Source organism: Caloenas nicobarica, chromosome 6 (assembly GCF_036013445.1).
Source record: "Caloenas nicobarica isolate bCalNic1 chromosome 6, bCalNic1.hap1, whole genome shotgun sequence".
NCBI classification, from domain to species: domain Eukaryota; kingdom Metazoa; phylum Chordata; class Aves; order Columbiformes; family Columbidae; genus Caloenas; species Caloenas nicobarica.
This window is the reverse complement of record NC_088250.1, coordinates 40714515-40740858: the sequence shown is the minus strand read 5'-3', so window position 1 is coordinate 40740858 and position 26344 is coordinate 40714515. Positions and strand designations below refer to the sequence as shown.

General features: G+C 42.9%; 1 protein-coding gene across 4 annotated transcripts in view; it reads left to right on the top strand.

The window, feature by feature from the left end:
* Positions 1 to 23171, top strand: part of CACNB4 (calcium voltage-gated channel auxiliary subunit beta 4) — a 58472-nt gene extending 35301 nt beyond the window's left edge. Inside the window, exons 8-14 of one of the 4 annotated variants that reach the window (XR_010606370.1) lie at positions 1573 to 1631; positions 4718 to 4827; positions 6060 to 6211; positions 7265 to 7360; positions 12610 to 12795; positions 13444 to 13509; positions 16427 to 16502. Coding sequence is in view for 2 of the 4 variants with exons in the window: in XM_065637359.1 (XP_065493431.1) it covers positions 1573 to 1631; positions 4718 to 4827; positions 6060 to 6211; positions 7265 to 7360; positions 12610 to 12795; positions 16427 to 16687 (864 nt within the window). In the remaining 2 variants the exon portion in view is untranslated. The other 3 variants (XR_010606371.1, XM_065637359.1, XM_065637358.1) reach the window with 3 other exon arrangements.
* The last annotated feature ends 3173 nt before the right edge of the window (positions 23172 to 26344 follow it).

Genomic DNA, 26344 nt, shown 5'->3' with positions numbered 1-26344 from the left:
AGCAAACATTTTGAATAAACTTTGACATTGTTCTCCTTTTGTCACTTTTAAAAACTTGACATCTTGCCATGGAGCTCGGGGTTGGCAAATGCTGCAGCTGGACTATTGCAGCGGATTCAGTTTCCTTCTCCAGCACCTGTAACTGCGGATGGGAACTGACGATTATTATTGCAGCATGTTTTCCTGAAATTTATAATCTTTAGGATTATTAGTATATTGAAATACATAAGTAAAGCAACCTTTAACCCTTCTAAATTATTTGCCTGTGTTCAACGTGGAAATGGATAAGCAGGACACCCAATTTTCAAGGCTGCTGCGGATTCAAATGAGCATTTAACACACGCTAAACGAGCAGAGGTTTTTACCAGGGCCTTTTGGTGAACTTAACCATCTGTTAAGTGTTTTGCTGAATTAGGAACTAAATGAACGTGAAGATAAAATAAAAGCTACGCTTCGTTTAGCTTAATTAATGTTGTTAGTACTTTATAGGATATTATTAAACATATTGGAATGGTTCTTTTTGGAAGATTACAACATGGTACAATTATTAGCATAATGCAGCATTCTTGCGTTGTTTTTTGTAAGAATGATTGGAAGTGTAGTTTAGCAGAGCAGATACTTCATGTTCTACTCTCTGCCTTTTAATTTTACGGAGATGTTTCTTGACAGGAATAGATTTCATCCATGGACTTCCATGGTGCTGCACCACACATTAATTTGCCTCGGGACTCCCAGGTTCGGAGGGGAGGGAGGCTGTTGGTTAACACAAACCTCTACAAATATGCCATCCTGCTTTTGTTTGAGAAAATAACACTAAACATGACATCTTGGACTATAAAGGTGTAGAAATGGTAGCACAGAATATTAAGTTCAATTACAAATAGTGGTCTATGTAACAGAAACCCACTGACATGGAGAAATCGTTTTGACTTTTTCTTTTAATTTTCCCTGACTAAATTCTGAAGGGACTATTTTGAAAGGCAACCATGGAGAAATAAACAGCCAGAGGCCGGGGGCTTTGGATGAAGCTCCTCTCCAGACTGGCAGACAAGAGGTGTCAGCCTGAGTTGTCCTGGAGAGGACAAGGAGTTAATTCAGTAAAGTCGATGGGTGGAAGCAGCCTTTTTTTCCTGCTTGTATACCTCTCTGTTAGAACAGTCATCCAACACCGTAAATCTTGTATCTGAAGTTTTAAGCCAGTTCTAATGATGTTACTTTAGGAAAACAAACCAAAAACAAACAAACAAAATAAACCCCACCAAAAGCAAACCAGAAAGCCAACCCGAACGCAACCGATCTGTTCAAGGCGCCCTGTCCTGTGTAGGTGCCGTGCTGGGCAGGCCGGAGCAGGAGTGAAGTTCTCACATCCTCCGCTCGGAGAATGAGGCACAAAACTTGCGAGTATTGGTGACGAAGTGTGCTGCCAGCAGCGTGACAATGAAGCGATTGCTGCCTATGAGATGTACTGATTGCTGGCAATATCCTTACCTTCTGCTTACCTCTTTTTCTTACTTTCGACTTCTTTTTCTCCCTGTCGATCCTCCCTGCTCAATCTCCCTCCCCTCTGCCAAGGTGACAGACATGATGCAGAAAGCTCTCTTTGACTTCCTGAAGCACAGGTTTGATGGGAGGTGAGAAATCCTGTCCTTTTCGTGCTTTTCCCCCCATCCGTTACTAACATTTGAGTGATTTTTTTTTTTTTAATTATTATTTATTTTAATGGATGCATGTTCAAAACTGGTTTATTGGCTTTGTATCAGCACTGAAATGCAGGCAGCCGTGGGGTGGAACACAGTTCATGGATTACTAGTGCATGTATCTTCATATCTGCTATGTCCGTAGTAGGGTTTATTGAATTTAATAGAATAGATAGCTGGCCAGTTCCTTTCATGTCATGGCACAGTTGAGAAAACATGACTAATTACACATAAAAGTATAGTTTTATTCATAATCCTTTGGGAATATGAAGATTTCTTAAGCTTTGGATACAGAAGCGTGTCCTGCACACAGCAAACATAGCGCTTCTTGATTTTATTTGGAAGTTATTCTATTTGGGCCGGGTTCATTCCAGCACCTTCAGGGAACTTCCAGGCTCCTTTACAGCAGGATGTTCTCTAAATACAACTGATTACACCCTAGGCCTGAAATAAGGATCAGAAACAACAGATTTCAACAGGGTGCAGTAACGGGGCTTCAGACCAACACCTAAGAAAAATCAACTCTTAAATGTTCGCAGTAATCAAAAATACTTTAAAAGGCAGTTTGAAGAAGGAGATGCTGAGAACTAAAATATGGAAAAAAAGTGCGTCGGAACTTCAGAAATTGTGAGGAAGGTTCATCTTGTTCAGCTGGAACACAGAGAATGTTTCCTGATGAGCTGCGAGAGGGATAATTTGGATTTCTTTGCGAGGAACGTAGGCTCGGTCCGTGGCATCTCTTACAGCTAGCTTGTACTGTGCTGGCTAGTACGTGCCAGTGAGGTTAGAAAATACCTAAAACCTTGGGCTAGGACAGTGAAAATAATAGTGGCTGTTGTTTGGGAGAGGTGGAACAGGATTTATGGTCAAGGTCCCTCTTGGGGAGCAGTGAGGAGGTGCGGTGCTGCACTGCCCCTCAACAGCCTACGCAAAATATTGAATGATCAACTGCTGTGCAAAATACCCCGTCTCCTCCCTTGTTCCTAATTGCCCAGCTCGGGTGCTTTCAGCAGATCCTCCAAACGCAGTGACTGATTTAAAACCTGGCAGCTGAAGCGCTGTGTGTGGCAACCTGCACTTCAATCTGTCGCTTTTCCGAGCTGGTCGGTGCCTCCGGTTCCTCCGCAGCTCGGCGCCCGAGCTCGGCGCCGTTTGCACCAGCCGTAGGCACAGAACCGCAGCCCGCGTTCTCTTCCAGCTGTTGACATCTGTCTGTCAGCTTTGCGTGCGCCGGTGAGAACCGAGAGTCATTGTTTTCAGCGGGAAACCGCGGCAACTGCAAGCGATAAGTCATCTCCAGTTGCCACGACGTGATTGCTGTGAATATATCCTTTACGAGGTACATTTTTGGACCCTATACGAAGATCAGAGGTGCCTAAATACAGAGAAGAAAACGTAAAGCACACTCGGACACTCTCCAGTCCTTTCCCACCGTGCCCTTGCTCTGCACAGGGGGCCGAAAGGGAGAGATTCTTCCTGGAGCGAGGTATTTTTTTGGAAATCCTATTGCCGTCAGCAAAATTGGCAACTAGACCAGGTAGAAGGCTGAAATTTCAGCATTGAAAAAAGTTAAATGCCACAAGCAAGCTGATATGACTGACTTTAGCTCTGACTTTTTTTTTCAGAAAAACGAATTAAATTCCTTTTCAGCTGCTTCTTGGTCCTCCTGCCAACTACGGCTTTGCAGTCTTTCTCCTCCCTGCCTTTTCTTTTTCTTTTGTTTCCACCTCTTCTGCAAGTTTGTGACAGGCCCACGTTACCGAGAAAGGAAATGAGTGTCCAAGGAGAAGCTTTTCAAAAGACTTCAGTAAGACCTGAACTGGCAGGGCTCCTTCCCTCCCTCTGAAAATACAAGCTCAACTCTATACAAATAGATGTAAACAAAACAGAGCAAAGGCACTTTTTTTTTTTTTTAACGTCTTCCAGCAACAGTGATATATTTAGGATTATTTCTTCCTCGGGAGGAAGGAAATGCTGCTGCTCTCTGGCACGGTAGGTGAGCACCTGTGGTTGTTCCTCTGTGGCCCCAGCAGTCAGACGTGGAGCTCCCGGGCCAGGGATGCGACCTGGACCACGCTGTTTTATCATCACCTCGAGACCCACGATCCATTAACTTCTCCCATTTTTTAAAAAATCTCATTTATACTTTTGATCCCTAGTATATTTTCTGGCAATAAATGTATTGATGTATTATGTAGAAAAATACTTGCGCTTCTTTTCCCCCTCCATCTGATAATTTCACTTAGAGCTGCATAAATCTTGTGTTGTACGGGGTAGCTCCCAGTGATTTCCAGCTTGCTTGCTTTTCATTATTCATGGCTCTTGGGCTTATCACACTCCTCCGGAATGGATTTTACGTGAGGTGATTGTGTCGTCTTTGTTTTATAACCTTTTGTCGAGTGAAAAACCCCACCTTCCTTGAGGTACAGAGGAGGCTCCAGCAGTACAGATGCCTGTGCCTCAAATTACCTTCCTCCCATCGAACCATGAAACAAACCGCTTGGAACGGGAGAGGGAGTGTTGCAGGACGGGTGTCCCAACACCGGCAGGTGTGTGGGCGCCTGACCGGCGCTCAGGTGTGGGTGACAGGTCTGCTCAGGTGTCCAAACATCTCAGCAACCTCAGGTTTCAGCGATGAGTGAAATACCTGGGAGGAGAAGGGCTGTTGCTGTTACGACTCTGTTGTTCTGCGCACTGTAAGGCTCGCATAACTTGCAGTATTTATGGTATTGTGTAAATTTGCATAGGAGGTGAGTTGGGAAGGAGAAAAGTTAACTAATGCATTGAGGAGAACAGCAGAAACTGTGTGTCAGAGTCTACAATAGTGTAGGGAATAGAAAACAATTTACAGTTACGCAGCATTTCTCTTGAGTTGTTCTTTAATGACATAACTCAGCTATAAAACATGTCTGTGTGGTATTTTATTGTATTTGCACTTTGGAATGGAATGTAGCTGTAAAACATGCACAGGGCACTGAAAATGTGACTGTCGTGGTTTTGTTCTGTGTTCTTACTCACAGGATATCAATAACCAGAGTGACAGCTGACATTTCTCTTGCTAAGAGGTCCGTTCTAAATAATCCAAGCAAGAGGGCAATAATCGAGCGGTCAAACACAAGATCCAGTTTAGGTAAGACATTGACACAGGTGTAATTCTGAACATGGTTACGTACTGGAGGAAAGGGACAGGACTTCAGCCAAGATGTCATCAGTTCGGCAATTTTAAATGTGTCTACAACATTTTAATGTGTAATTCTGAATTTCACATAGTCAAACGGGAGACATCTTTTTCCTGACTGAGGAGGAGCGACAGAGCACAGTGTTCTGTGTTAACCTGGTGTTGAGCAACAACCTGGTTGAGGGAAAACAGGACTATAGCTGCTGTTTGCAAACGATGAGTTGGGAGTTGCCAGAATATGGGTTCAGTGCTGTTTCCTCCCGAGGTGGCCTCACAGCTTTCCGTGCTTTTAATTCCACATCACAAGGTGCCAAAGAGCTCTCACCTTGCCCAGCCAAGAAGGAAACGTGTTCCTGACCCTGGGACTGGTTTTGTATTTAACATCGAACAGCTACAGCTTCATTTTGCTGTCCAGCCATGAGGTTCTGTGTCGCGTTGCTCTGCGGAACAGCTCTAAGGCAAATTAAATACAAGTGAGGTGCTGACACACACCTCTTTCGTGCTCTGGGGATATAACTTCAATTCGTGCGGAGTTTATCTATTTAAAATTCATCACGTGCATGTGAGTGATTAAAAAAGAGTCAGAACAATGAATATCAGAAATGTAATTTATATGGAAATAAATTTCTCCTTTTTCTTCAGACAAAAGTGCTTTGGTGTGAACATTGTCATTAGTGTCGTTTTAAATGTTACCCTGTCAATTATTTAACATAAACAATTGTTGTGATTATAGAATTAGGAGGTCACAGTTCTGCTTTTCATACAGGCTCTTGTTTGAGTCAAATCAGAATTACAGTCTGAGAGCAAAAATAGTTTTAAGAAATATCAATACATCACTTGAAGTCAAAAATTAAAAATCTTACGACTCCTAAGCTATTTAGTAGATGCGGAAAATAAATTTATTTTATGTTAACAGAAACATGTGTTTAATTGTCCCTGATGTTTACATCCGTCGATGTTATAGATTAACAAAGTACATATGTATTCTTAGGCAACAGAATTGTCTCTAAGGTAGTATTTATTAAAAAAAAAATTACTTGAGTAATAGGTTATTTTATGGAAAATACATTAATTCACCTATGGAGTTCATATACCGGATGTGTAGAGCCCATGACAGTAAACAGGCGATGGTATTTTTGTGCAAGCAGTGCTGGGGTCTCACCTGCTCTGCTTTCCTTTCCCAGCCGAAGTACAGAGTGAGATTGAAAGGATCTTCGAGCTGGCCAGGTCCTTGCAGCTGGTTGTCCTGGACGCAGACACCATCAACCACCCCGCACAGCTCATCAAGACGTCCCTAGCGCCAATTATCGTCCACGTTAAAGTGTCTTCTCCCAAGGTAACGTGTCCCACCCTTAAATCCCTGCGTCGCAGAAGGGCCTGGATGCGGGGTGGGAGCGAGCAGCGTTGTGTCTGCACCCGAAGAAATTAAGAGATGAAGAGCAAGACAGTGAAATTTTTAAATGAAGGGTTGCAGGTTACCAGTGGTGTCACTCAGGGATCTGTAATGGGACCAGTACAGTTCAACCCTTTTGTTAATGACCTTTGCTAATGTAGGAGGTTGGGGACGATACCTCATCCTGGGGCAGGTTAATGTGCGGTCATTTCCAGGGACCTTGGCAGGCTGGAAAAAACAGCTCGCAGGAACCTCTTGTAAGTTCAGCAAAGGCAAATACAAGTCCACACGAGCAAAGATGGGCCAGTCCTGGCTCAGAGTGGTGCCGTCTCCTTGGGAATGTTCAAAACCGAGCTGGACGGGGACCCGAGCGATCTGATCCAGCTCGCTTTGAGTGAGGGGTCGGCACAGAGGCCTCTAGAGGTCCTTCCGACTTAAGAAATACTCTGTCGTTCTGTGATCTCGTAATTTTCTTTGAGACTTTACGGAGAAATAATTTCAGTTTCCTGACTTTTCAGCCCATTAAATTCTAGTAATGAACACAGTGGAAGGAAAAAAAAAAAAAGAAATATGGGCTGTGTGTGTAAAATACCTTCTGTACGCAAAATGTACCTCAGAACAGATTAAGTTACAGCATTATTGCTACGTTACTGCTACTGTAGCACTGCAGCCAATCCAGTATAGTTCTGTGTATGTATAATTTTCATGGTCCTCTAGAAGATTATGTTTGTCAAAAATAGTAGAAAAAAGCAAAATCACCATTTGCCCTGCATTTGAAATATTTGCAAGGGATCAAATGTGATGCAGAGGGAAACGTGTCCAGCTTTCGGGGGGCGGTTATCAGAAAGGTTTGTGCTTATATTCAAGGACAATATTTTATCCATTTTGTTAAACATAACAGAGAGCTCCTGAACTTGGTAATCTCCCAATGGGATGTCAGTCTGAGCTTTATGGAGGTACGGGATTCTGAAACTCTTGCCTCTTTTCCTCTATCAGGTTTTGCAGCGACTGATTAAATCGAGAGGAAAGTCACAAAGTAAACACTTGAACGTTCAGTTGGTGGCAGCTGATAAACTCGCACAATGCCCACCAGTAAGTACAGGAGAAAGGCTAAAGAACTGGTGATATGTGGAGTTTTAAAGATTCCTGCTGTGTTGGTCTTTGATTAGACCTGAGTTCATACATTATCACTTCACTTTATGGTGATTCAGACAGCCCTGCAGTTGCAACCCTCGACCAGCTTTTATTGCTAAGAAACAAGTTGTCCGATACTTTCATCCTGATTATCTCCTGGCCTGGGTTTATTATGGTCTCTAGCAAGGTGACGGGTCAAAAATGACGTGTACGGTAAGACCGATGTACCAGCACATGAGCCAGTGACATCATTTGTGGAGCAGTGTTAGCTGCAGGTCCCAGAGGGCCAAAGTCTCAGACTCGTGGGTTGGGGGAGGCTGCAGAGGGTTTTCTTCAGCTGCACAGGGAGCCCAGCCATGAGCCATGTGTCTGTGACACCGAGCTGAGTGGTGCAGGTGACACACCTGCGGGACGGGATGGACCCAGAGCGACCTGCACAGGCTGGAGAGGTGGGACCGTGCAAACCTCGTGAGGTTCAACAAGGCCAAGTGCAAGGTCCTGCACCTGCGTTGGGGACGGGCTGAGGGAGTTGGAGTGTTCAGTCTGGAGAAGAGAAACTCCAGGGAGACCTGATTGTGGCCTTTCTGTGCTTAAAAGGGGCTGATAAGAAAGGTGGGGACAGACTTTTTGGCAGTGCCTGTTGTGACAGGACAAGGGGTGATGGTTTGAAACTAAAGGAGGGAGATTCAGGCTGGATATCAGAATGTTTTGCCCCTGCGGGTGGTGAGAGCCTGTCCCAGGTTGGCCAGAGAGGTGGTGGCTGAACCATCCCTGGAGACATCCCAGGCCAGGCTGGACGGGGCTCTGAGCAACCTGGGCTGGTGCAGATGTCCCTGCTCATGGCAGGGGGGCACTGGGGGAGCTGGGGAGGGCCCTTCAACACAAACCATCCTGTGATTCTATGATCACATCATCCCCAACGCAGCAGCACCCACGAGCTGTTTACCAACCACTTTATAAAAGACTCTGATTACTCGTCTTGAATAACCTGCTGCTGAGGGAGCAGTGGTGCCGGATCGCCGATCAGGCGGAGGCAGGTGCTGTGTGGAACTGAACTTGGCTCTGGATTTGCTTTTCCAGTGCAGTAGCTGTGTGTAACGTGGGGCTGGTGGTGCAGGGGTGGCCGTTCGTACCGGGGGAGGCTCAAACAGCCCCATTTCTGGCTGGCCATGTTGCCCGTCTTTCTTGTGCCAAAGGACTGTGAAGAGAAATCAGATATAATTCAGAGAAATTTAGAATAGACACTGGGAAGGTTTCCATGATGGCACTCTCTGACTTAAAACATGCAAACAGCTGACAAAAGAAATGTCTTGGAACAACTGAGGAACAATTTTGGGAGTTGAGATCAGCAGAAGGAATGCCCGACCCTGGTGGTCAGATGTTGCTTCTGGACGACTTTGCCTTGTGCCATGTAGACCTTAAAGAGATTGCCTCCATTTCAGATGGGGTTTATTCTTGATTCAAATGAAAGTGACAAAGTTCAAGCAGCTTCTGGAGTGATGATCACAAGGATTTATTTCCTTGAAACTTACCTTGGTTTTGTGTGCTCCTTGAGATACCAAACTTCGCAGCATCCTCCTCTCATGTTCCCACTGACCATACAAAGGTAATTCAGGCGTTTCTCCTAAAGTACAGCAGATGTTGCTTCCTAACCATTCGTGTTGGTAGGAACTGAGGTTAAGCTGCTGCTGACGGTCACCGTGGATCCCTTTGCTCACTGTCTCAGCCCCGTTTTCCACTTGGAGCAGCTCTGCAAAGCGTTCAAGCCATCTCGAGTTCGTCTGAAGAGCTCAGCTGTATTATGTTTCTCACATGTAATTTTCTACTGAATTGTTCTCTCTTAAAATGGTCCCATTGACTAAAACAAAATTATATACTTTTCTGTAGCACAAACTAATTTCTATAAAAGCGTGTGGCTTCCCAACAAAGGGTGCAAGCCAAGTTAAATGGAGTTGCATCTGCACCTGTTTGAATGCGGCTTGTGGTATTTACACCGAGCTGTCACTGAGCTGACGCATAGAACAATCCGCTGCACATTCCTCACATTTCGGAAGATATGTTTGTTTTCCCACCTGCACAGAGAGGCTTGTGCGTGTTTCACAGCCTTGTTTGCTCTTTTATACAGCGATTTCCTCTTATTCCACTTAAGTTTGCTCGTGTCAGCTGAAATGAGGCAAGTAGCTGCATTGATTGAAATAAAAATGTGTTGTAGTGTCTTTGCATCGCAGCAGTTACATTGTCCGGCCCCAGGATGGAGTAAACTGCCTTAACACCTGGTCCTGCAGGCGGGTTTTCTTGCTTAGGACAACAAAGTGAGAGCCCACTGGGGTAAGAGAAAATGTTTCCAGATTTCAGATTTCAGGCGTGCACGTGCTCTGGGTCTGCCCTCCCCTCTGACTCGCACAGCAGCCCCTGGATCAGTTTTGTACTGTTTATTTTCCTTAATTAACCAGTAGCTTTTAAAACCAGGGTTCAAATTATCTGGTAATGTCTTCGGGCAATGAAATCCCTGTGAAATCGGAACAAACACCTCCATTATTTTAATATTAAACAAGGTCCATGTTGAAGGCAATGGGTCTTTCCTTGTGTTCGCTTCTAGTAGTAAGTGTGCGGTTTTGCTTGCGATTGTTTAAATTAGGTTAAGTTTAAATTAAAGAACCAACTGATTTAATTAAGTAAAAGTATCCTGCTAAGACCAAAGACACTGCCGCCTGTCTTCTGCACTGTGACCTGCTTCATCTGTTCTGCAGCTCCAGTTCCTCAACAGTATTTGTTTAAAGTGTAGATACGTGAAAACTGTAAAAACCTCACTTTTTTTCACTTGCTGAGAGTCAGCCTCGAGTAATCAGATGATGCCGTACGTCTGGACATTTTAAAAATAGCTGTCTTTTTGGGCATGTTCAGGAACTGCTTTCATTGTTAATTCCTTGCTAATCTTCCTCTGCTGCTGCTCCAGCCGGTGCTGAGCGTCTGCCGCTGCCTGACTCCCTCCAGCAGAAACAGTATATGGCTCAAAGAAACATGAACTCTGTTCATTGTAGAGCTTTAAATGCACTAGTAATATGCAGTTCATGAGGATTTTAACTTTTGGATTCATGCCAATGCTAAGAGAAGGTACATATCCCTCTGGTCTATTTGACATAACCCGAAAAATACCAGAAATGACACTCTGGCAGAACTAAAATGCATCGGTATCATTAAAAATAGCCAGTACAGCAGCTATATCTGCAAGTTCAGATCCTCCTGGGGTATATCTCCATCCTGGCAGTTCTGCCTGGGGCCTCTTTTCCCCCAGAGCATCTTTTCCAGACCCAGAGAGCACGATGTGATTTGGGGTTGCCCTGAGCCGTAAACCAGAAGAAATGGCAGAGGACAGGGGCAACTAATTCTCTCTTCTCTTCAGGAAAGGCCACTGCTTTAATGTATTTCACTTAAGAAATACTAGTATATGGAAATGCTCATATCATAACTATTTTACGCAGGTTGTAAGAAAACGTTGCAGTGAATAAAATGCATTGTAAGGAGAACTGGAAAGAAATTGCTTTATTCCATGTCCCTTACAAACAAGGATCTTCTTAAAAGATTCTTTCCTCCCAAATACATAGAAATAGAACAAATACAGTTTAGCTGTTCAGTTCTCTTCCTCCACCTTGCAGCACGTTTAGTTGTGCCCATACAGCGTTTTGTGAGCTCCCTGCATCATCCAGGTTCCAAAGAAACCTGGGAAACAGTTCCCCAGTTTAGCAGGAGGAGGTTGGAAGGTGTTGGAAGGGTGTTTGTTGACCTGCTTGCTGCTAAACCCCCGTGCAGCTGAAAATGTGCCGGGAGCCAGAATTACCTTCCAGTTTGGATAAACAGCCAGAATTGCCCTCAAATCCGTGGCTGTGCAAAGAAGGAGCAGCGCAGGGAAACCGCTTGCTGGTCTCAGACCAGAAAATGGCAATGTTCGTTCCTTATTTCAGAAAACACATCTTCTGTTCCAAGCGTAATGTTGTACTGGCAATATTTTCCAAAGCAAAGTATATGTAAGCAAATCACAGTCTTTTATTTCCTAACATTAACATGTTTGAATTACTAACTTCTTCCACAAATGATGATGTGAGCGATATAATGGAATATGTAGTATATCAATGTGTGTTTAAAAAGCAAAGGAGGGTGTAAAGGGTATAGATAAATAGAGGAGCAAAACAAGCAGCAAAAACCACCGAATTTGACCAAAGGATGTAGTGTTAAGAGTATTATTATTATTAGAAGAAAACTCCAGACTTGCTGGCAGAGGAGTAAGCATTTCTTTGCCATGTTGAGAAGAGAAAATACATTGAAAAATCAATAAAACGGCTTTAGTATTAAAGTACGTTCTGGACTAGACTTTTGGGCAGACGGTACCTACATGATCAAGATGTATGATAAATTCATCATGCAGTTTTATATCTTATTCTGGAGACATCAGCTCTATGTGTATTGGACAGATCTATAAACAGGCGTGGAGGAAAAAGCCGCCTGTGGTTTGTATCAGTTGCTTTTCACACCTGCAGCACCTGCCCTTATTTTTCGTTTCCTGTGCTGTTTTCACAATAGCTTTTTTTTTCCACTAAGGCGAGAGTTAAGATGAGGTACAAAATCTCACTTTATATTTCTCTTGAGGGACTCATAATGGTTTATTATGACAGTTTATTTTGATGGTTCATTATCAGCTGTTTGTTATCAGCAGGGTGGGGAGGGCTGGGTGAGTGCTGGGACTTGCTCTGGCGCTGTCCCCAGTCAAGACATCAGTAGGAAAAAGGTCATACCGACGTGTTCTCATGGGTTTGAGAACAGAGAACAGAATCACTTCAGTTGGAAGAGACCCTCAGGATCATTGAGTCCAACCATAACCCACCCCTGGCACTGCCCCATGTCCTGAGAACCTCATGTCCGTCTGTCCAGCCCCTCCAGGGATGGTGACTCCAGCACTGCCCTGGGCAGCCTGTTCCAATGCCCCACAGCCCTTTGGGGAAGAAATTGTTCCCCAGATCCAACCTCAACCTCCCCTGATGCAACTTGAGGCCGTTTCCTCTCGTCCTATAAACCCACTCGTAACATTTTCTTTGGCAGTCCCCACGCTCTGATTCTTACTGATTGAATTTTCAAGGATTAACGTGATGAGAATTGTTTAACGTCTCTTCCTTTTCACCCGTAACGGACCAAAACTCTGTTGTCGTGCTCAGGAAATGTTCGATGTAATTCTGGATGAGAACCAGCTGGAGGACGCGTGCGAGCACCTGGCGGAGTACCTGGAGGCGTACTGGCGGGCCACCCACACCACCAGCAGCACCCCCATGACCCCCCTCCTGGGCCGCAATTTGGGCTCCACGGCGCTCTCGCCGTACCCCGCTGCCATCTCGGGCTTGCAGGTACGAAAACACATTTCAGCCCCAGCCGCCGGCGCACATCAGGTGGGCTTTGTTTAACCTGGGGGGAAATAGCGTGATATGTTTTATCTAGCGGAACTTATGCTGTCTTTGTGAGTTATTATTCCATTTGGCCACTGCGAGCAGCAGACACGAGCTGAGGCCTGTCAGCGGTGAAGCAGCAGCTCGGCAGCCGAGCGCTGGGGCTGCTCTTGCTTTAATAATAATCATAATCATAATAAAATAATAGTAAAAGGCCATCAATTTTCTGGCAAGGAGTTAGTTCTGGAGCAAGATTTAAATGCCACTCTGTCAAGTGATCTTACAGCCATGTTAGAAAATGGCCTTTTTTTTAAATTGGAGAAAAAATGTTGCAAATGAGACCCTTTCAGATTGCGACTAAGCATGTGCGGCGTGTCACAGCAGTTGAGCCAACGGCTGCTGTACTTAGGAATGCAGAACAGTGTCTGTAATGATCCCTTTTATTTCTACCCTCATAACTTCACAACGCATTCACTTTTGGGTGGAAAAACTTCCATGCTTGTCTCTTGTATCAGCAAAATGCCTTCACCTTTCTGAGTTCTCTGAGTGTGAATAGAATACATTTTTTTTTTACCCATTGAAAAAAATTCTGACCATTTTTTTCCACAGGGATAGCTCAGAAACGGCTGAACTTTGAAACTTCAAACGTGGCATGTAAATAGTCCTTAATGAGAAGTACGTGCTTTACTAAGTTTGAAAAGAGAAAATGTTTCCGATTAATAGTTATGAATGCTTGAGAAGATCAGGATTGCAGCAAACTTTTAAGTCTGAGAGTTGCAGAAATTGTGTATGTGTGTGACTTGGCAGGAGTGCGCGCTCTCTAATGTATGGCAAAAGTAGAGTTGAGCAAGTGACGTGTAACAAATAACTGACCTGACAAATTTAACCTCTGTTCTGCTTGTAGAGTATCTGGAAGCAGGTAACAATTTTGAAGGAAATGATTCGTTGTTCAGTGTTTTCGGTTAACATCCAGCTGGTTTTTCTGTGAGTGGATCGCACTGACTGGAGGTGCATGGTCCCCGATACTCACATTTCTAATGCTGTGCTTGATTTTGTTAGGATCAGTAAGTCACTGACTGCTGAATGCACAAGCACTGTTCTAATTACTAATAACATGCACATGTAAAATGTTGTTTCCATTTTCACTTGCCTTACAATTTCAGTTTTCCATCCCTTCATGACAATAAAGTACCATGTGCAGAACTTTCACCTCTTCAGTTTCATTTTGCAAACTGGGTGTATCCACAGAATTTTTTTCAGGCATTTATTTCTCTCTGATCAATGGACACCAGCAGTGACTGTGCAATGTTGCTCCATTTACTTAGGGAAAACTCACACTGAAGATGAAAATCACCCCTGTGCAGTGGGCTGGCTGAAGGTACGCGTCACTTAATCCCCGCTTCACCCTCACCGTGGAGGCTTAGGCGGGACTTGAGCGGTGCTAGTTCCCTGCAGAGGGGTAACTTTCTCCCTGAGTGAATGCTGCCCAACCAGAGACCGCAGGATCAAAGAGTTCGGATGTTTTACGTGGTTATCTTGCAGTAAAGATTTCCATCATCTGAAGTGTTTACCCACCTCGAGGGTTTATACTAATTCAAGCCTTTGGCAGGATTTGTGGCAGTTTTAACTCTAGTTATGTGATGTGGTAATTAGCGCGCTCATGCAAATCCGAGGAATTAAACCAGCTTAGGTACTTACGATATATTAAGAATTTATACTTCTTATGACCTTCTGACTCCTTCTCCTGATACCGTGGGGAAGTGAATAGCAAAAGCCCAGAGCCTTGTGTAACAGTCACACTGAGAATGGTACAGATTTGCTGGGACAATCTGTACATAATTTACCTAATCAGGACGCGGGAGTGTCCCTTTTTTCACTTGATCGTGGCTTGGAGTTTAGTTTACTGAGAATCGACCCTTCTGATTTAACTTAAAGTCTCTGAGCTTCACGAAGGTCATCAAGCTGAAGTTAAACTCTAAGCCCTGGTTAGCGCTAAACCCACACAGTGTAGTCTAATTTCAGCAAATGGGCTTAAATCCTGTACTGCAAGATTTTGGGGATATGTGTTTCTTAGGCTCTGGGGGATTTGCATTTTAAGTCCATTACTGCAGAAGACATAACGCAGCTCAGCGTTTGGCTTGCGCTGCAGGGTCAAAAGTGATTTGGGGCATAAGAGCAGCGGGTAACCACACCGGGTTTGCCAGGCTTGCACCTCTCAGAAGGCAAAGAGCGGGATCAGAACGACTGCACAGTGGGGCAGGGCACCGGGAAGGTTTCTAGAGGGAGCAGAGAGGTAAATCACCACAGGGAAGGTAGAGAGTGTGAGCACAGAGCGTTAACATTGCAGTTGATGAAGTGATTATATATCAAAATTGTACGCCTAGGTCAAATAAAGCTGAGAAGTATAATTTGTGAAGAAGATAGGTGGATTTGGACGTATAATCGCTACTAAAACGTGGCGCTCTAAGGAAAACTTGGGAATAACATGGCAGAAGTTGCTGCTGTTTGCAGAAGGGCACGTTTTCTGTGCCAGCTCGTTACGCGGAATCTCTCCGTGAGTAACCTTGGTAGCATCAATCCGCAGCAAGAGATGCGACACAGTATCGGCTACGCTGTAACGTACACCCGTCCCCACGCAGACGAGCCCTTCGCTATAAATTATGCAGCAGGAGGAGGAAGGTTTGGTAGCACAGGGAGCATCGACCAGAGTTCCAGAGCGAGGGCAGCGGCCGGTGCTGTCTGGGCAGCCGCGTTCGTTTGGCCATCATGGGATCAGAGGAATGACATTGGGTGTGTAAATTAGAGAAAGAAAAGTGTCGACCGCGTTTGCTCTGAGAGTGCGGATGGCTCTGCCCTCGAGAGGTTTACTGTGTGATTACAGCAAAAAAAATAATTATTTTTAGGCTGTTTTTTCATTGTGCCAGTTTACTGACAAAAAATATGAACTGATTTTGTTAATGTGACAAACGTAGCCTGTTATTATGGGAACATGAGGATAGCAAAGCCCAAACCTTTTAATTAATAAATTATCTTACAAGAGGATTTTCTGTCAACATATTTAAATATTTTAGTTGAAAGAATTTGTTAATAGCTAATAATTTTAGCCATCCCTTAGTTGCCTGGTTAGCGGTCCATCATTTCTTTTGGTCATGTGAAGGCTTTTAAATAGGGCTTAGAGCTGCACCTTTGAAAAAAAATTACAAACATCTTCAGATGTTTTCTAAAACCACAGGAATCAACGCTCAACATTTTCTAAGTAGAATAGAGGCATGAATGTTATGTTCATGATCAGAGAAAAGTGATAAATGCTGAATACATCAGCTCACTTTTCATGCTAAACGGCCTGTAATATGAATATTTAACAAGGTGAATACCATACGGTGCGCACTGTAGCACTGCATGTGGTCTGTTCCAGCTCTAGGAGCCAGCCTGTTCTTGTAACCTATTCCTGTAGCAAACAGATTTTAATAGAAAATGAATAACAGAAAAGTGGATGGATTCTGAAAGACCTCAGAATAAGTCTCAAAACAAGGTAAAATGATGTCAGATCCTCTTTGTGTGTGTTAACGCTTGGATTCTTTGGCACCCGTAGAGCCAGCGCGTGAGGCACAGCAGCCATTCTGCAGAGAACTCTCCCATTGAGCGGCGAAGTCTAATGACCTCAGATGAAAATTATCACAATGAAAGGGCTCGGAAGAGCAGGAACCGCTTGTCTTCCAGTTCCCAACACAGCCGAGATCACTATCCTCTAGTGGAAGAAGAATATTCTGACTCATACCAGGACACGTACAAACCCCACAGGAACCGCGGATCCCCTGGAGGATACAGCCACGAGTCACGACACAGGCTTTGAGTTCAGAACCTGGGGAAGAATAGGATTCATCAGTTGAGAACTTGCCATAATGTAGCTAGGAAAAAAAAAAAAAAAAATCTTAATTTGGCAGGTGTAACACAGTTATACTGAAGTTGCGCTCTGCTATCATTTGATGTTAAGTAGGGGGCAAAAAAAAAAAAGTGACCATGCCCTTACATTTGTGCCCGATCATATAGGTTGTTTTTTTGATTTTTTTTTTTTTTTTAGTACAGCATTTGCATTTATAGCCATACTTTTTCTTGTTGTTAGATATTAGACACATCCGTTTGTAAATTAGGGTACTTATCAAGGCACTTATAAAATAATTTCCTGTGCTGGAAATTCCAAATGACCAGTTCCAGTTGGAACCAATTTATAAACCAATTCCTGTTGGAATTTGGGTGAATTGACTGGAAAGTCGACTTGAGCATGTTGCAACTAATTGAAAAAAATATACAAATGACAAATCTGAAAATTACAAACTGCTAGAAGCCAGAAAGCTGCAGTATTTGTTTGCTGGAAGCTCAATTTACGTTTAAAGTTAGAATAAAAGGATTTATTCTAACTCCTTATTTCCAGAATGGCTTTTTCAGACAAACCAAATGTAAAGTATGGAGAGTGCCAAATATCACAAATTGTTGCAGCAGTGACAAAATACTTTCCAGTTTGCAATTATTTTGAGACCTGGCATGAATGTTGCAGTGAAACGATTTCTTTAGTTCAGCCCGTCCTGATGAGCTACGACAGGATCGGGGGAAACAAACAGGAAAATGAACAAACTGCAGAATAGTTTGGATGGTTGGAGGTTGAGAATAGTCTTTTTTTTTTTTCTTTTCTTTTCTTCTCTCGTTTACCTGAATACAGCTAGTAGTCCCAAAATGGAACATGAGTGTATAATACAGAATATTTTTTTCTCCCATTTTTAGTATTCTGCCTTTTTAAATGGACAATACACTCTTCTTACCCAGTGTGTAGAGTACATACGTTCAGTACATCTGATACCTCCTTCTGTCTTACATCTCTCAAAATCCATCTTGGAATGTCTGAAAACTCCAGCGTCGCACAAGAACTCTCCAGAAGATCAGTTCAAATTTCAGTAGTGAAATCTGAGGGGAGGGAGTGGGGTTAAATAATCGTAAATGATGAACATTTCAAATAACATATTGGTCAGGATTAGGTTGCAATAAAAATGGAGTATCAGAAAAAAATCTGTTCACGGCGAAGTTGCAGAGCTGACATTTTTGATTCAAAGAACTTGATAAATCTAGAGAAGTTGCTGCCTTTCTTCCTAACAATCACTTCTTTTCACCTACTGATCTTCAGTTTCTTTAAACAGAGAAATTAATGGGATTTGACCTTATGTCTTACACAATCAGTGAAGCCTCAGATCCAATGTGATTGAAAAATTTACCATAACGGACCATTTTGTAAAACCCACTAATGTCTTTAAGCAGAGACTCCAGAAATTTCCTGCTGCCTGCATTTTCTAAAATTGACAGAACGACGCTGAACCTGCGTTTTTTTATGCAGGTTTATGCCAAAACTATTTTTTTCAAAAAATGAGGATCGTTAACTTTTATATTTGCTTATTTTCTTCCCAAAGCCTGCTAAAAGTCGGCTTTCAAGGCATGTAGCACTGAATGAACTTCTGAATATTACAGTTTCTTCTATTTTCTGGACCAGTTGGCAAAGATCACTGGTATTTTCCACCACTGTTGAGTCTGGTTATCTTCTTGATGTTAACAACGAGAAAAGTAATTCATCCCTTATCTGGTACAACCAAAACTGACGTACATCTCTAGAGGCATTACAAGATTGCGGATGCATGCTTCATTTCTTAAACACCGTCACTGCCTAGAAGGCAGCCTTCAGCACCACTCCGTGATTTGAATGGGCCACTTACTGAGAAAAAAAAGAAAATCTGTGTATCCCTTGGAGTGGCAGAGTTGAGAACGGATATGGCAGACCTGGTCCTGTTGGATTTTCTCCGGCCGAATGCCTGCAGATTCCAAAACCAAAAGCATTTAGGCTGAGAAAGTACAGCAAGATCTGGGCTGGGAATGGCAGCTCCAGTTGCCTTCTCCGTATTTTCTGCTCTAGCATAGTGGAGCCTTCTCCAGGAATTTTTCCAGCTCTTTGTTACATGTACAGCACACATACCTGCATGAGAAAGAAGGCGTTAGGCAAAAACATTTTTTTCTATAAGCTTTAATAATTAGTTTCTTGTTCATGTGCATTAAAGTATTAATTGCAAAGGATGCACTGAGATGTATAAACCTAGATTAGACAGCTGTTTATTCTGTGGTAGCATTAGGGATCAGATCATTTAACCGCTTGAAGATATTTGCATTTTAGTGGCAGGTAGCTGCAAAGCACCTACATATATTTTCTAGTAAACAAGGTTACTGCTTTATCATTTCCTAGAAGGAAAAATGACATTTATTTCTAGAGCCTTTTGGAGCCTTGTTTTTAAGTCTTCCATGTCACGCTCGTAAAGGGAAAGATGGACACACGGTGTGTGCACAGACCCCATCACCCGCAGCATCTCAAGTGCCAAAACTACTTTTCTTCGTTCTCATCCAAACAAGCTTGCGAGGGAAGTCGTGTCTTGTCTTGAAAGAACCCATTGAGTTCCTTTACTGAGTGGTTTGAGTTCACTTTCCCGCTGTGTGTGGTTAGTTCACCCTCTCCTCTCCTCTCCCACTGCCCATTCCATTTTAATATAAGAAACCAGTTATAGGTGATCCAGCAGGTCTCCTTGCTTGCTGGTTTTTTTATTCTTTGAAGCTAGATATATCTTTAAGTACAAATATACTGAACATGCTGATAGATTGTTAATTTACTCTAGATACAAGCTATGGGAGCTCTTTATTTTTAAAAGTAAATTATTTTTAGGAAGCACGATGATCAGTAAAAGCTGCAATGTCAATCAGGAGATGTTAACTCATAGTATTTGTACAAGAACTTCAGCCCTGCTTGCCAGCTCTAGTGTGATTTATGATGCAATGGCGCTGTAGAAAATTGTGATATTCCTGTATTCCTCAATGAATACGAGTGAGACTAATTTTCCACTCCCCATACCACTTCTTGTTCTTAAAATATTCTTGAAGATGAGAGTTCTGTTCCTAAGCTCTGGCTTATACAGACAATTTTAGAAATGTTTGGAAAACATTGATTTTTTTAAAGGGTTTTTTTGTTGTTATCTGAGTTTTTCATTAGGACACTTTTGGATTAATGACAATTTAGCCACTAAAGATGATAACAATCTCAATATCTGAAGACAATATATGTCAGTGCATTCATGTTTTTGTGAATGAATTAACAAAGTATTTTAAAAATCTGGAAGCCACTTTAAAGACAATTGATTGTTAAACTTTTAATTTTAAATACTTTCTATTTGGCAAGTTCTGTTTAGCAGATGAACAGATTCTTTTACTAGTTTCATAGATGAACATTTATCCCCTGGGATGCGCTAAGATCTCTGTCATTAATTAAAATACAACTCACAACCAATTATGTTTTCTGAGTAGATTATGAAATTATGATTAAAGGAATGCAACTAAAGCTGTACTATATCAAATTTTAGTTTCTAAACAATCGGCCAACTGGATGATCATTTTCTAAAGAGGTCAGTCTGGCAAAAATCAGTTCCTCTGCTTGAGAGCTGCCAGTGCAGCAGAACCTGACACCTGGATCGTGTCCTGAAAAATCGTCTTGCCACGGAAATCAGGTGGCGCCCCTGATTTTGCGCTGGAGTTTCTAGAGCAAGTGCTGTTCTCTCGTGCTACTCACACAATTTCTCAGCTACCGGGCGCTCCACCTGCTCCTGATCCCAGGTGGTTTGGCCTTATACTCTGGTGGACCCAGATAAACGAAGTGAGGGGGCAGACGCGGCAGCCGGTGATCGCACTCACGCTCTTAGTGATGGGTTTGCTGCAAATAGGGGAAAAAAAAAAGTTTTACTGCATTTTCCCCAGGTTTGAAAGCTGCTTCTGAAGTTAGCGTTTGGGGGTTTAATCTTTTGTGCTCCTTGCGTTTAAAATAATGTTGAATCCGTACGTAAGAGAGAGAGAATGACAAGGAGGAGGACGAGCGGCTGGAGAGATGAGCACACAACGGTGGTTCCTCTGGATCCACGTTCCATTTGAATGCAAATCTTCTGAATTCTGTTTAGTTTTCATACCGTAGACTTTTTCTGAAACATCGCGGAATCTCATCTCTTCACTGACAATTACCATTCTCAAAAGAATACTGCTAATGCTTTATAGCACACTGATTTGAGTGAGTTAGGGCTTTCATTAGTCGTTTTTAGTTTAAGAATGTACTAAATGAGCCCTCTACAAGGTTTTGTTTTCCAAGTTCGGTGCTAATGAAGCCTGGCCTTGATTCCATAGTCTTATTGGGTTTTTTTAAAGCAAAACAATTGGAGACCACAAAACAAAAAAGTTCAAATGCATACTTTGTAAAATGCCATTTATACAAATCTGTTTTCACTCTTAAAAACCTGTATTTTAAAATTCGATACATGGGGTTCTGCTACCATGTAATTTGTTGCAGTTACCCACTCTGTCCTTCAAGTAGTGGTTCTACAAAGAGTAACAAGACTGCAAGATACTGTGACACAGCCAGTTTTAACTTGGGGCAATTAAGTTCCTACTACCTTTAAAATGATGCCAAAAGAGAGTATGTTATTTGATGTTATCATTTGAATAATCGTTGTTAGATTGTTATTCAAGTCCAATTGATATTATACAGAAAAATAAAGGTATGTCTTTAAAATACAGGGACATTTACTAGTGTTGTAAAATATATGTAAGGAATTAACTTTGAGAAAGAGCTGAAAATGCTCCTCAGTATTGAAAATTGTGTTAAAATCTCTTTCATGATTTGTGGAATCCATTTAAGAAGTCAAGAGAAATTGAATCCATATAGAGAATTTTGGGAGAAGGTAGAAATCACTTTAAAATCAGAGTGTGTCACACCCTTATTCCTTTGGAAGTGAAGCTGGGAGCAGCACTGGCTTGGTCTCTGTGCTGTGTAGTAGATTTGCCTTTTCCCGCACGTTTCTTGGCAGCGAGTTACTATCTGGAGTAGCTCCTACAGACACCTACTACTGGACACAGTGTTTGTTACTGTCTTCTCTGAGAGTCGGCATTTGCGAGCTCTGACCGTAAACGTTGTATACTGATTATCACATGCCTTATCAGTATTTCCTGAAAAACAAAATGTAATGAAGTGTAACGCCACAGTCCCCTTTGGTATTAATTCTACTTTGTATAAGCAGTAGAAAATATACTGAGAAAATATATTGTACAGTACAGAATAATATATTTTGCCAATGATGTAAAAACAGAGCAAGGAAAAAGAAGCACATTTGTAATAGCACAAATTTACAATAATTCCACTACTGCATTTGGCATTGTATTTTTAGAAAAAAAGGGGTAGATTTTTTGACCCAGCGTCAGTGGATTTATTGCATTTTTGATCAGTTTAACTTGCTGCCTGATACTTCAGCAGTTTATTTCTAAGCCTTGCATTTTGCATATGTGATTGATTCTTCAAAAACTTGTATTCCTTCCATATTAATTAATGAAAAAAAAAATTTCATATTAGAAAGTCCACTGCATTCATTTCTGCTATTTTCCTCCTCAAAGCTGAAATTACATGAATAACCTCTAATTTGGGCCAATGTATAGATTTCAGCACACAACTGATGACTATACCATGGATACAGAAGTAACCCAAGGTCGTGAACGAAATACTCCCAGTAAATAAGTTTTTGGGGCTACAGAGCTACTTGGTTTTGTGTATGGGGACAGAGAGGGAAGGATGTGACACCATAAGAGCTGTGGACAAGTCCAGCTAGAACTTCCACTGATAGGGCTGAGAATTTGAAACGTAAAAGCAAGCGAGCAGAAGGGTTCAGGCTGAGGCCCGTGGGGGTTTGACATTTGAAATTCGCCCGATTCTCTTCTCGGTGAGGTTTGCCGAGAACAGCATAGGGAGAGAATCAAGCGAAATGCAAACTGTACGTAGGCGTGCGAAGCAGAGGGGTGAAGAAAGACGAAGACAGTCACGCAAACTGTGGACCTTGGGCTTCTCAGACCCCGGCAAATCTCTTTTTCTCACCCAAACTGGTTCCCAGTGGCAGCGCCGCCTCCAGCCTCACTGGGAGCCAGTTCAGAGTCACGCTGGTAAAGGCGTCGCTGCCTTTACTACCAAAAAAATACCCACAAATTGGTGTTTCTTTTCTGCTGATTTGCCCCTTTCTGTTTTTCCTTCTATAGATACTGTATGTGTAGCATTCTACAAGGCATGCTGGGTAAAATATACTATGCAAATGTGTACAGTGGTGCATGCTTTGCTCTCCCTCTGCTTTTAGTGGCTTTCAAAGAAAAAACAACAAAAAAAAAGTGGTGTTATTTTTGTGATCAGAACCATTTAAAAAAAGAAAATGCAGACTGCATGCTGATAGTATCCTCATTTCTATGGATTTGTTTTATGGAATTTAGATGTACAAAAATGAACTGCATTACAATAACTTTTCTACAATAAATTTAAAAAACTACAAACCGTTGAAAAGTCGTTTAAGTCTCTTTGTATTCTGCACTCAAGATTGGAAAAAGCTCAGAAGAGAAAACGGGTCAGAGTGGTGTGGTATTTTTGTTGTTTGCCAATAGCTTTTGGCAGCAGCTTTGTGCGTTAACATTTTTAGTAAAAAGAGATTCTGAAGACGGAGATGCATCTGGTCTGTGAAATAAATGATGTTTATTTTTGAATCTATCTGCTCTTGAATAGCTGCAACTCAGAAATGCATAAATACGTACAATATCTCCGTCGAGAAGTAAAATACTTCCAGCCAACTGAAGGATTCTCATGAACATCAATGGTATTTGGATCTGGTCCTCAGAGTGATCTCATATTAACTTAAAATTGGTTTCTAGACAGAAACAAGTATCAGAATGATGTCAGGTATTAAGGCTTGAAAGAATAACTAAAAGAATAATGAAATACCATTTATAGTAGCTTGAAAACAAGAAGGCACTGAAAGATGGTTCCTCTAGCAGAGAGTTCCACGCCAGCTCTCCCTCGGCGCTGTGTCAGGAGCCTGCCCTCCAAGGACAGACAGACATTCACCAGGTAAGCTGCATGTTACATATGAATTACCGATGGCTTTTACGTCTCTAATGCACGTGCAGGGCTTTTAAAATTCTGTGTAATTCTCTTGTCTAAGCGTGCAAAATCGGAGATGAGCACGGCAGTTTCAATCCAAGCTATTAATGAAGAGCTTAAGGTCTTTCAAATAAATATAACAGAGCAAAAATGCATTGTGTGTTTTCATACAATCCTAGAAGTTAAGAGTTCCTAAGCCACCTCTCTGTCTGCTCTACATGTTGGGGTTTCTTCTGTATTTTCCCCTCCACTGATGGAATTCTACCGTAGGCAGCCGCTGCACTTCTGCAGTGTAGAGATGCTCGGGTGACTTGGAACAAAACATACATGACCTGAAAAAGGCCTTTCAGATTTCCTGGAGGAGATTGTGTAACTATTCACAATAAGCTAAAGTGTTCTTAGAAAGCTTCCAGCAGCAATGGGAAGGCCAGCGTTGGTGTCAGCAGGTAAAAAAGCAGCAGTACAATACAGGTTACACCAGGCTGCTGTAAAAATGTCTTTAATGATAATTGAACTAGCAGAGGGAAGCCAGAGATGAAATCGCAGTGGCTTCCTAGTCCTAAAATACATCATGTGTTCATTCATTTTGTAAGAGTGGGAGGGAAAAAACGCAATGCCCTTCTGTTTAGAGAATCAAAATAAATAGTTTGAGTTTTGCTGCCCTCGTGTATTTGTGCAGCCTTCCTAACCCCGGAATGAGCCCACAGATTGCAGACTCGCTCTGTGTTTACACCAGGAGAAGCGAGAACAGAAGTGAATTGTATGCACTTGAAATTCTCAGAAAAGGGGGATAATTGTCAGCTAATGGATAATTAATCCACAGACAGAAACTCAGGGATTACTGCTGGCCTTGCTACTTCAACTGTGGGCCAATTCTGCAGCAGGGAAAATAAAAGCAGGAAGCCACTGCCAGAATAGAAGCTGCTCGAAAGAAGCAAAAACCTCTGAAATAAGAAGGGAGTGGGGGAGATGGGACTGAGTGAGCAGGTGAAAAACTGAGACAGTGGAAAAAGGAAAACGGGAGGCTGTGGTGCAGGTGAGGGGACAGTATGGAATGAGGTGCAAAGGCAGTAACACCTACTATCAATGACAGAAAGTGATATGATGGTATAATGACAGGTCTGAGGAACATGACCATGGCCAGAAGATTTAAGACTTTAAGGACAGAGAGGCTTCCCAGCCCGAAGTAAGGGATCTCACAACGCAAGGAATCATAGAATCATTTTGGTTGGAAAATAATTTTAAGATCATCAAGTCCAAGCATTCCCCCACCCCTGGCACTGCCCCATGTCCCTGAGAACCTCATGTCTGTCTGTCCAGCCCCTCCAGGGATGGTGACCCCAGCACTGCCCTGGGCAGCCTGTTCCAATGCCCCACAGCCCTTTGGGGAAGAAATTGTTCCAAGATCCAACCTCAACCTCTCCTGGCGCAACTTGAGGCCGTTTCCTCTGCTCCTGGCGCTTGTTCCTGGGGAGCAGAGCCCGACCCCCCCTGGCTCCAAGCTCCTTTCAGGCAGGTCAGAGATCAGAAGGTCTCCCCTCAGCTCCTGTTCTCCAGCTGAACCCCCAGCTCCCTCAGCCGCTCCCATCACACTTGTGCCCCAGAGCTCCCCCATCCCGTGTGGGGCCAGAGCTCTCCAGGGCTGGCCTGGCTGCCACCAGCCAAACTTTCTGATGACAAGGAACTCGATGGGATTGCTGTGGTGACAACCAAACCCTCCAAAATCCGAGCTTCAGAGGAGACACCTTCTCAACTCAAGAAACAGCCATTCCCCCGGTTTCAGTCCTTCACACTCTCTCCCAAAGTTCCTTTTTCGGAGAACCACAGGTGTTGGTTTTACCATGCCCACCAGTGGCGTTTAAAACGAAGATGTGGCTGTGCAACCTACCTGCAGCTCTCTAGAGAATACTTTGTAATAAAGCTACAAATCCTAGTGCTGAAAACACCCGTTGCTTAAATCCATCCACCGTGGGTGTCATGAAAACAAAAAAGAACATCGCTGACCCCTGTAAAATTGAGCATTTGTATAGATGTTAATGAAGGTGTTCAGGCTGAAATGTAGGTGGTGCTGGGCGTTAGCCCTGCTGGACAGCTTGCTGGTAACAAAAGGATGTTTCTGGGTTAAAAAAGTGGTATTTTGGTCACGGACAAGACAAAGCAGGGCAAATAAAGAATCCTTTTGGTGGGAAGAGACCCCCAAGATCGGGTCCAACCGTTAAACTAACGTGTCACTAACAACCTCACCCACAATCCGTGTCTGCAGCCTATTACACTGCGGCGTGTACGCTTTATTACGTGATTTTTAAAAAAAAAAACACCTCAGGTTTGGTCAGAGAAATTTATCTTTGGGGAGCCTGGGTGCTTTAAAAACAAACTATGAGGTGATTATAGGGACAAAGTCGAGTGGCCCGGGCGGCGGCGGCGACTGCCCGCTCGCTGAGACAGGAGCCGCGTAATGGCGGCGGCTCCGCCCTCATCTCGTCA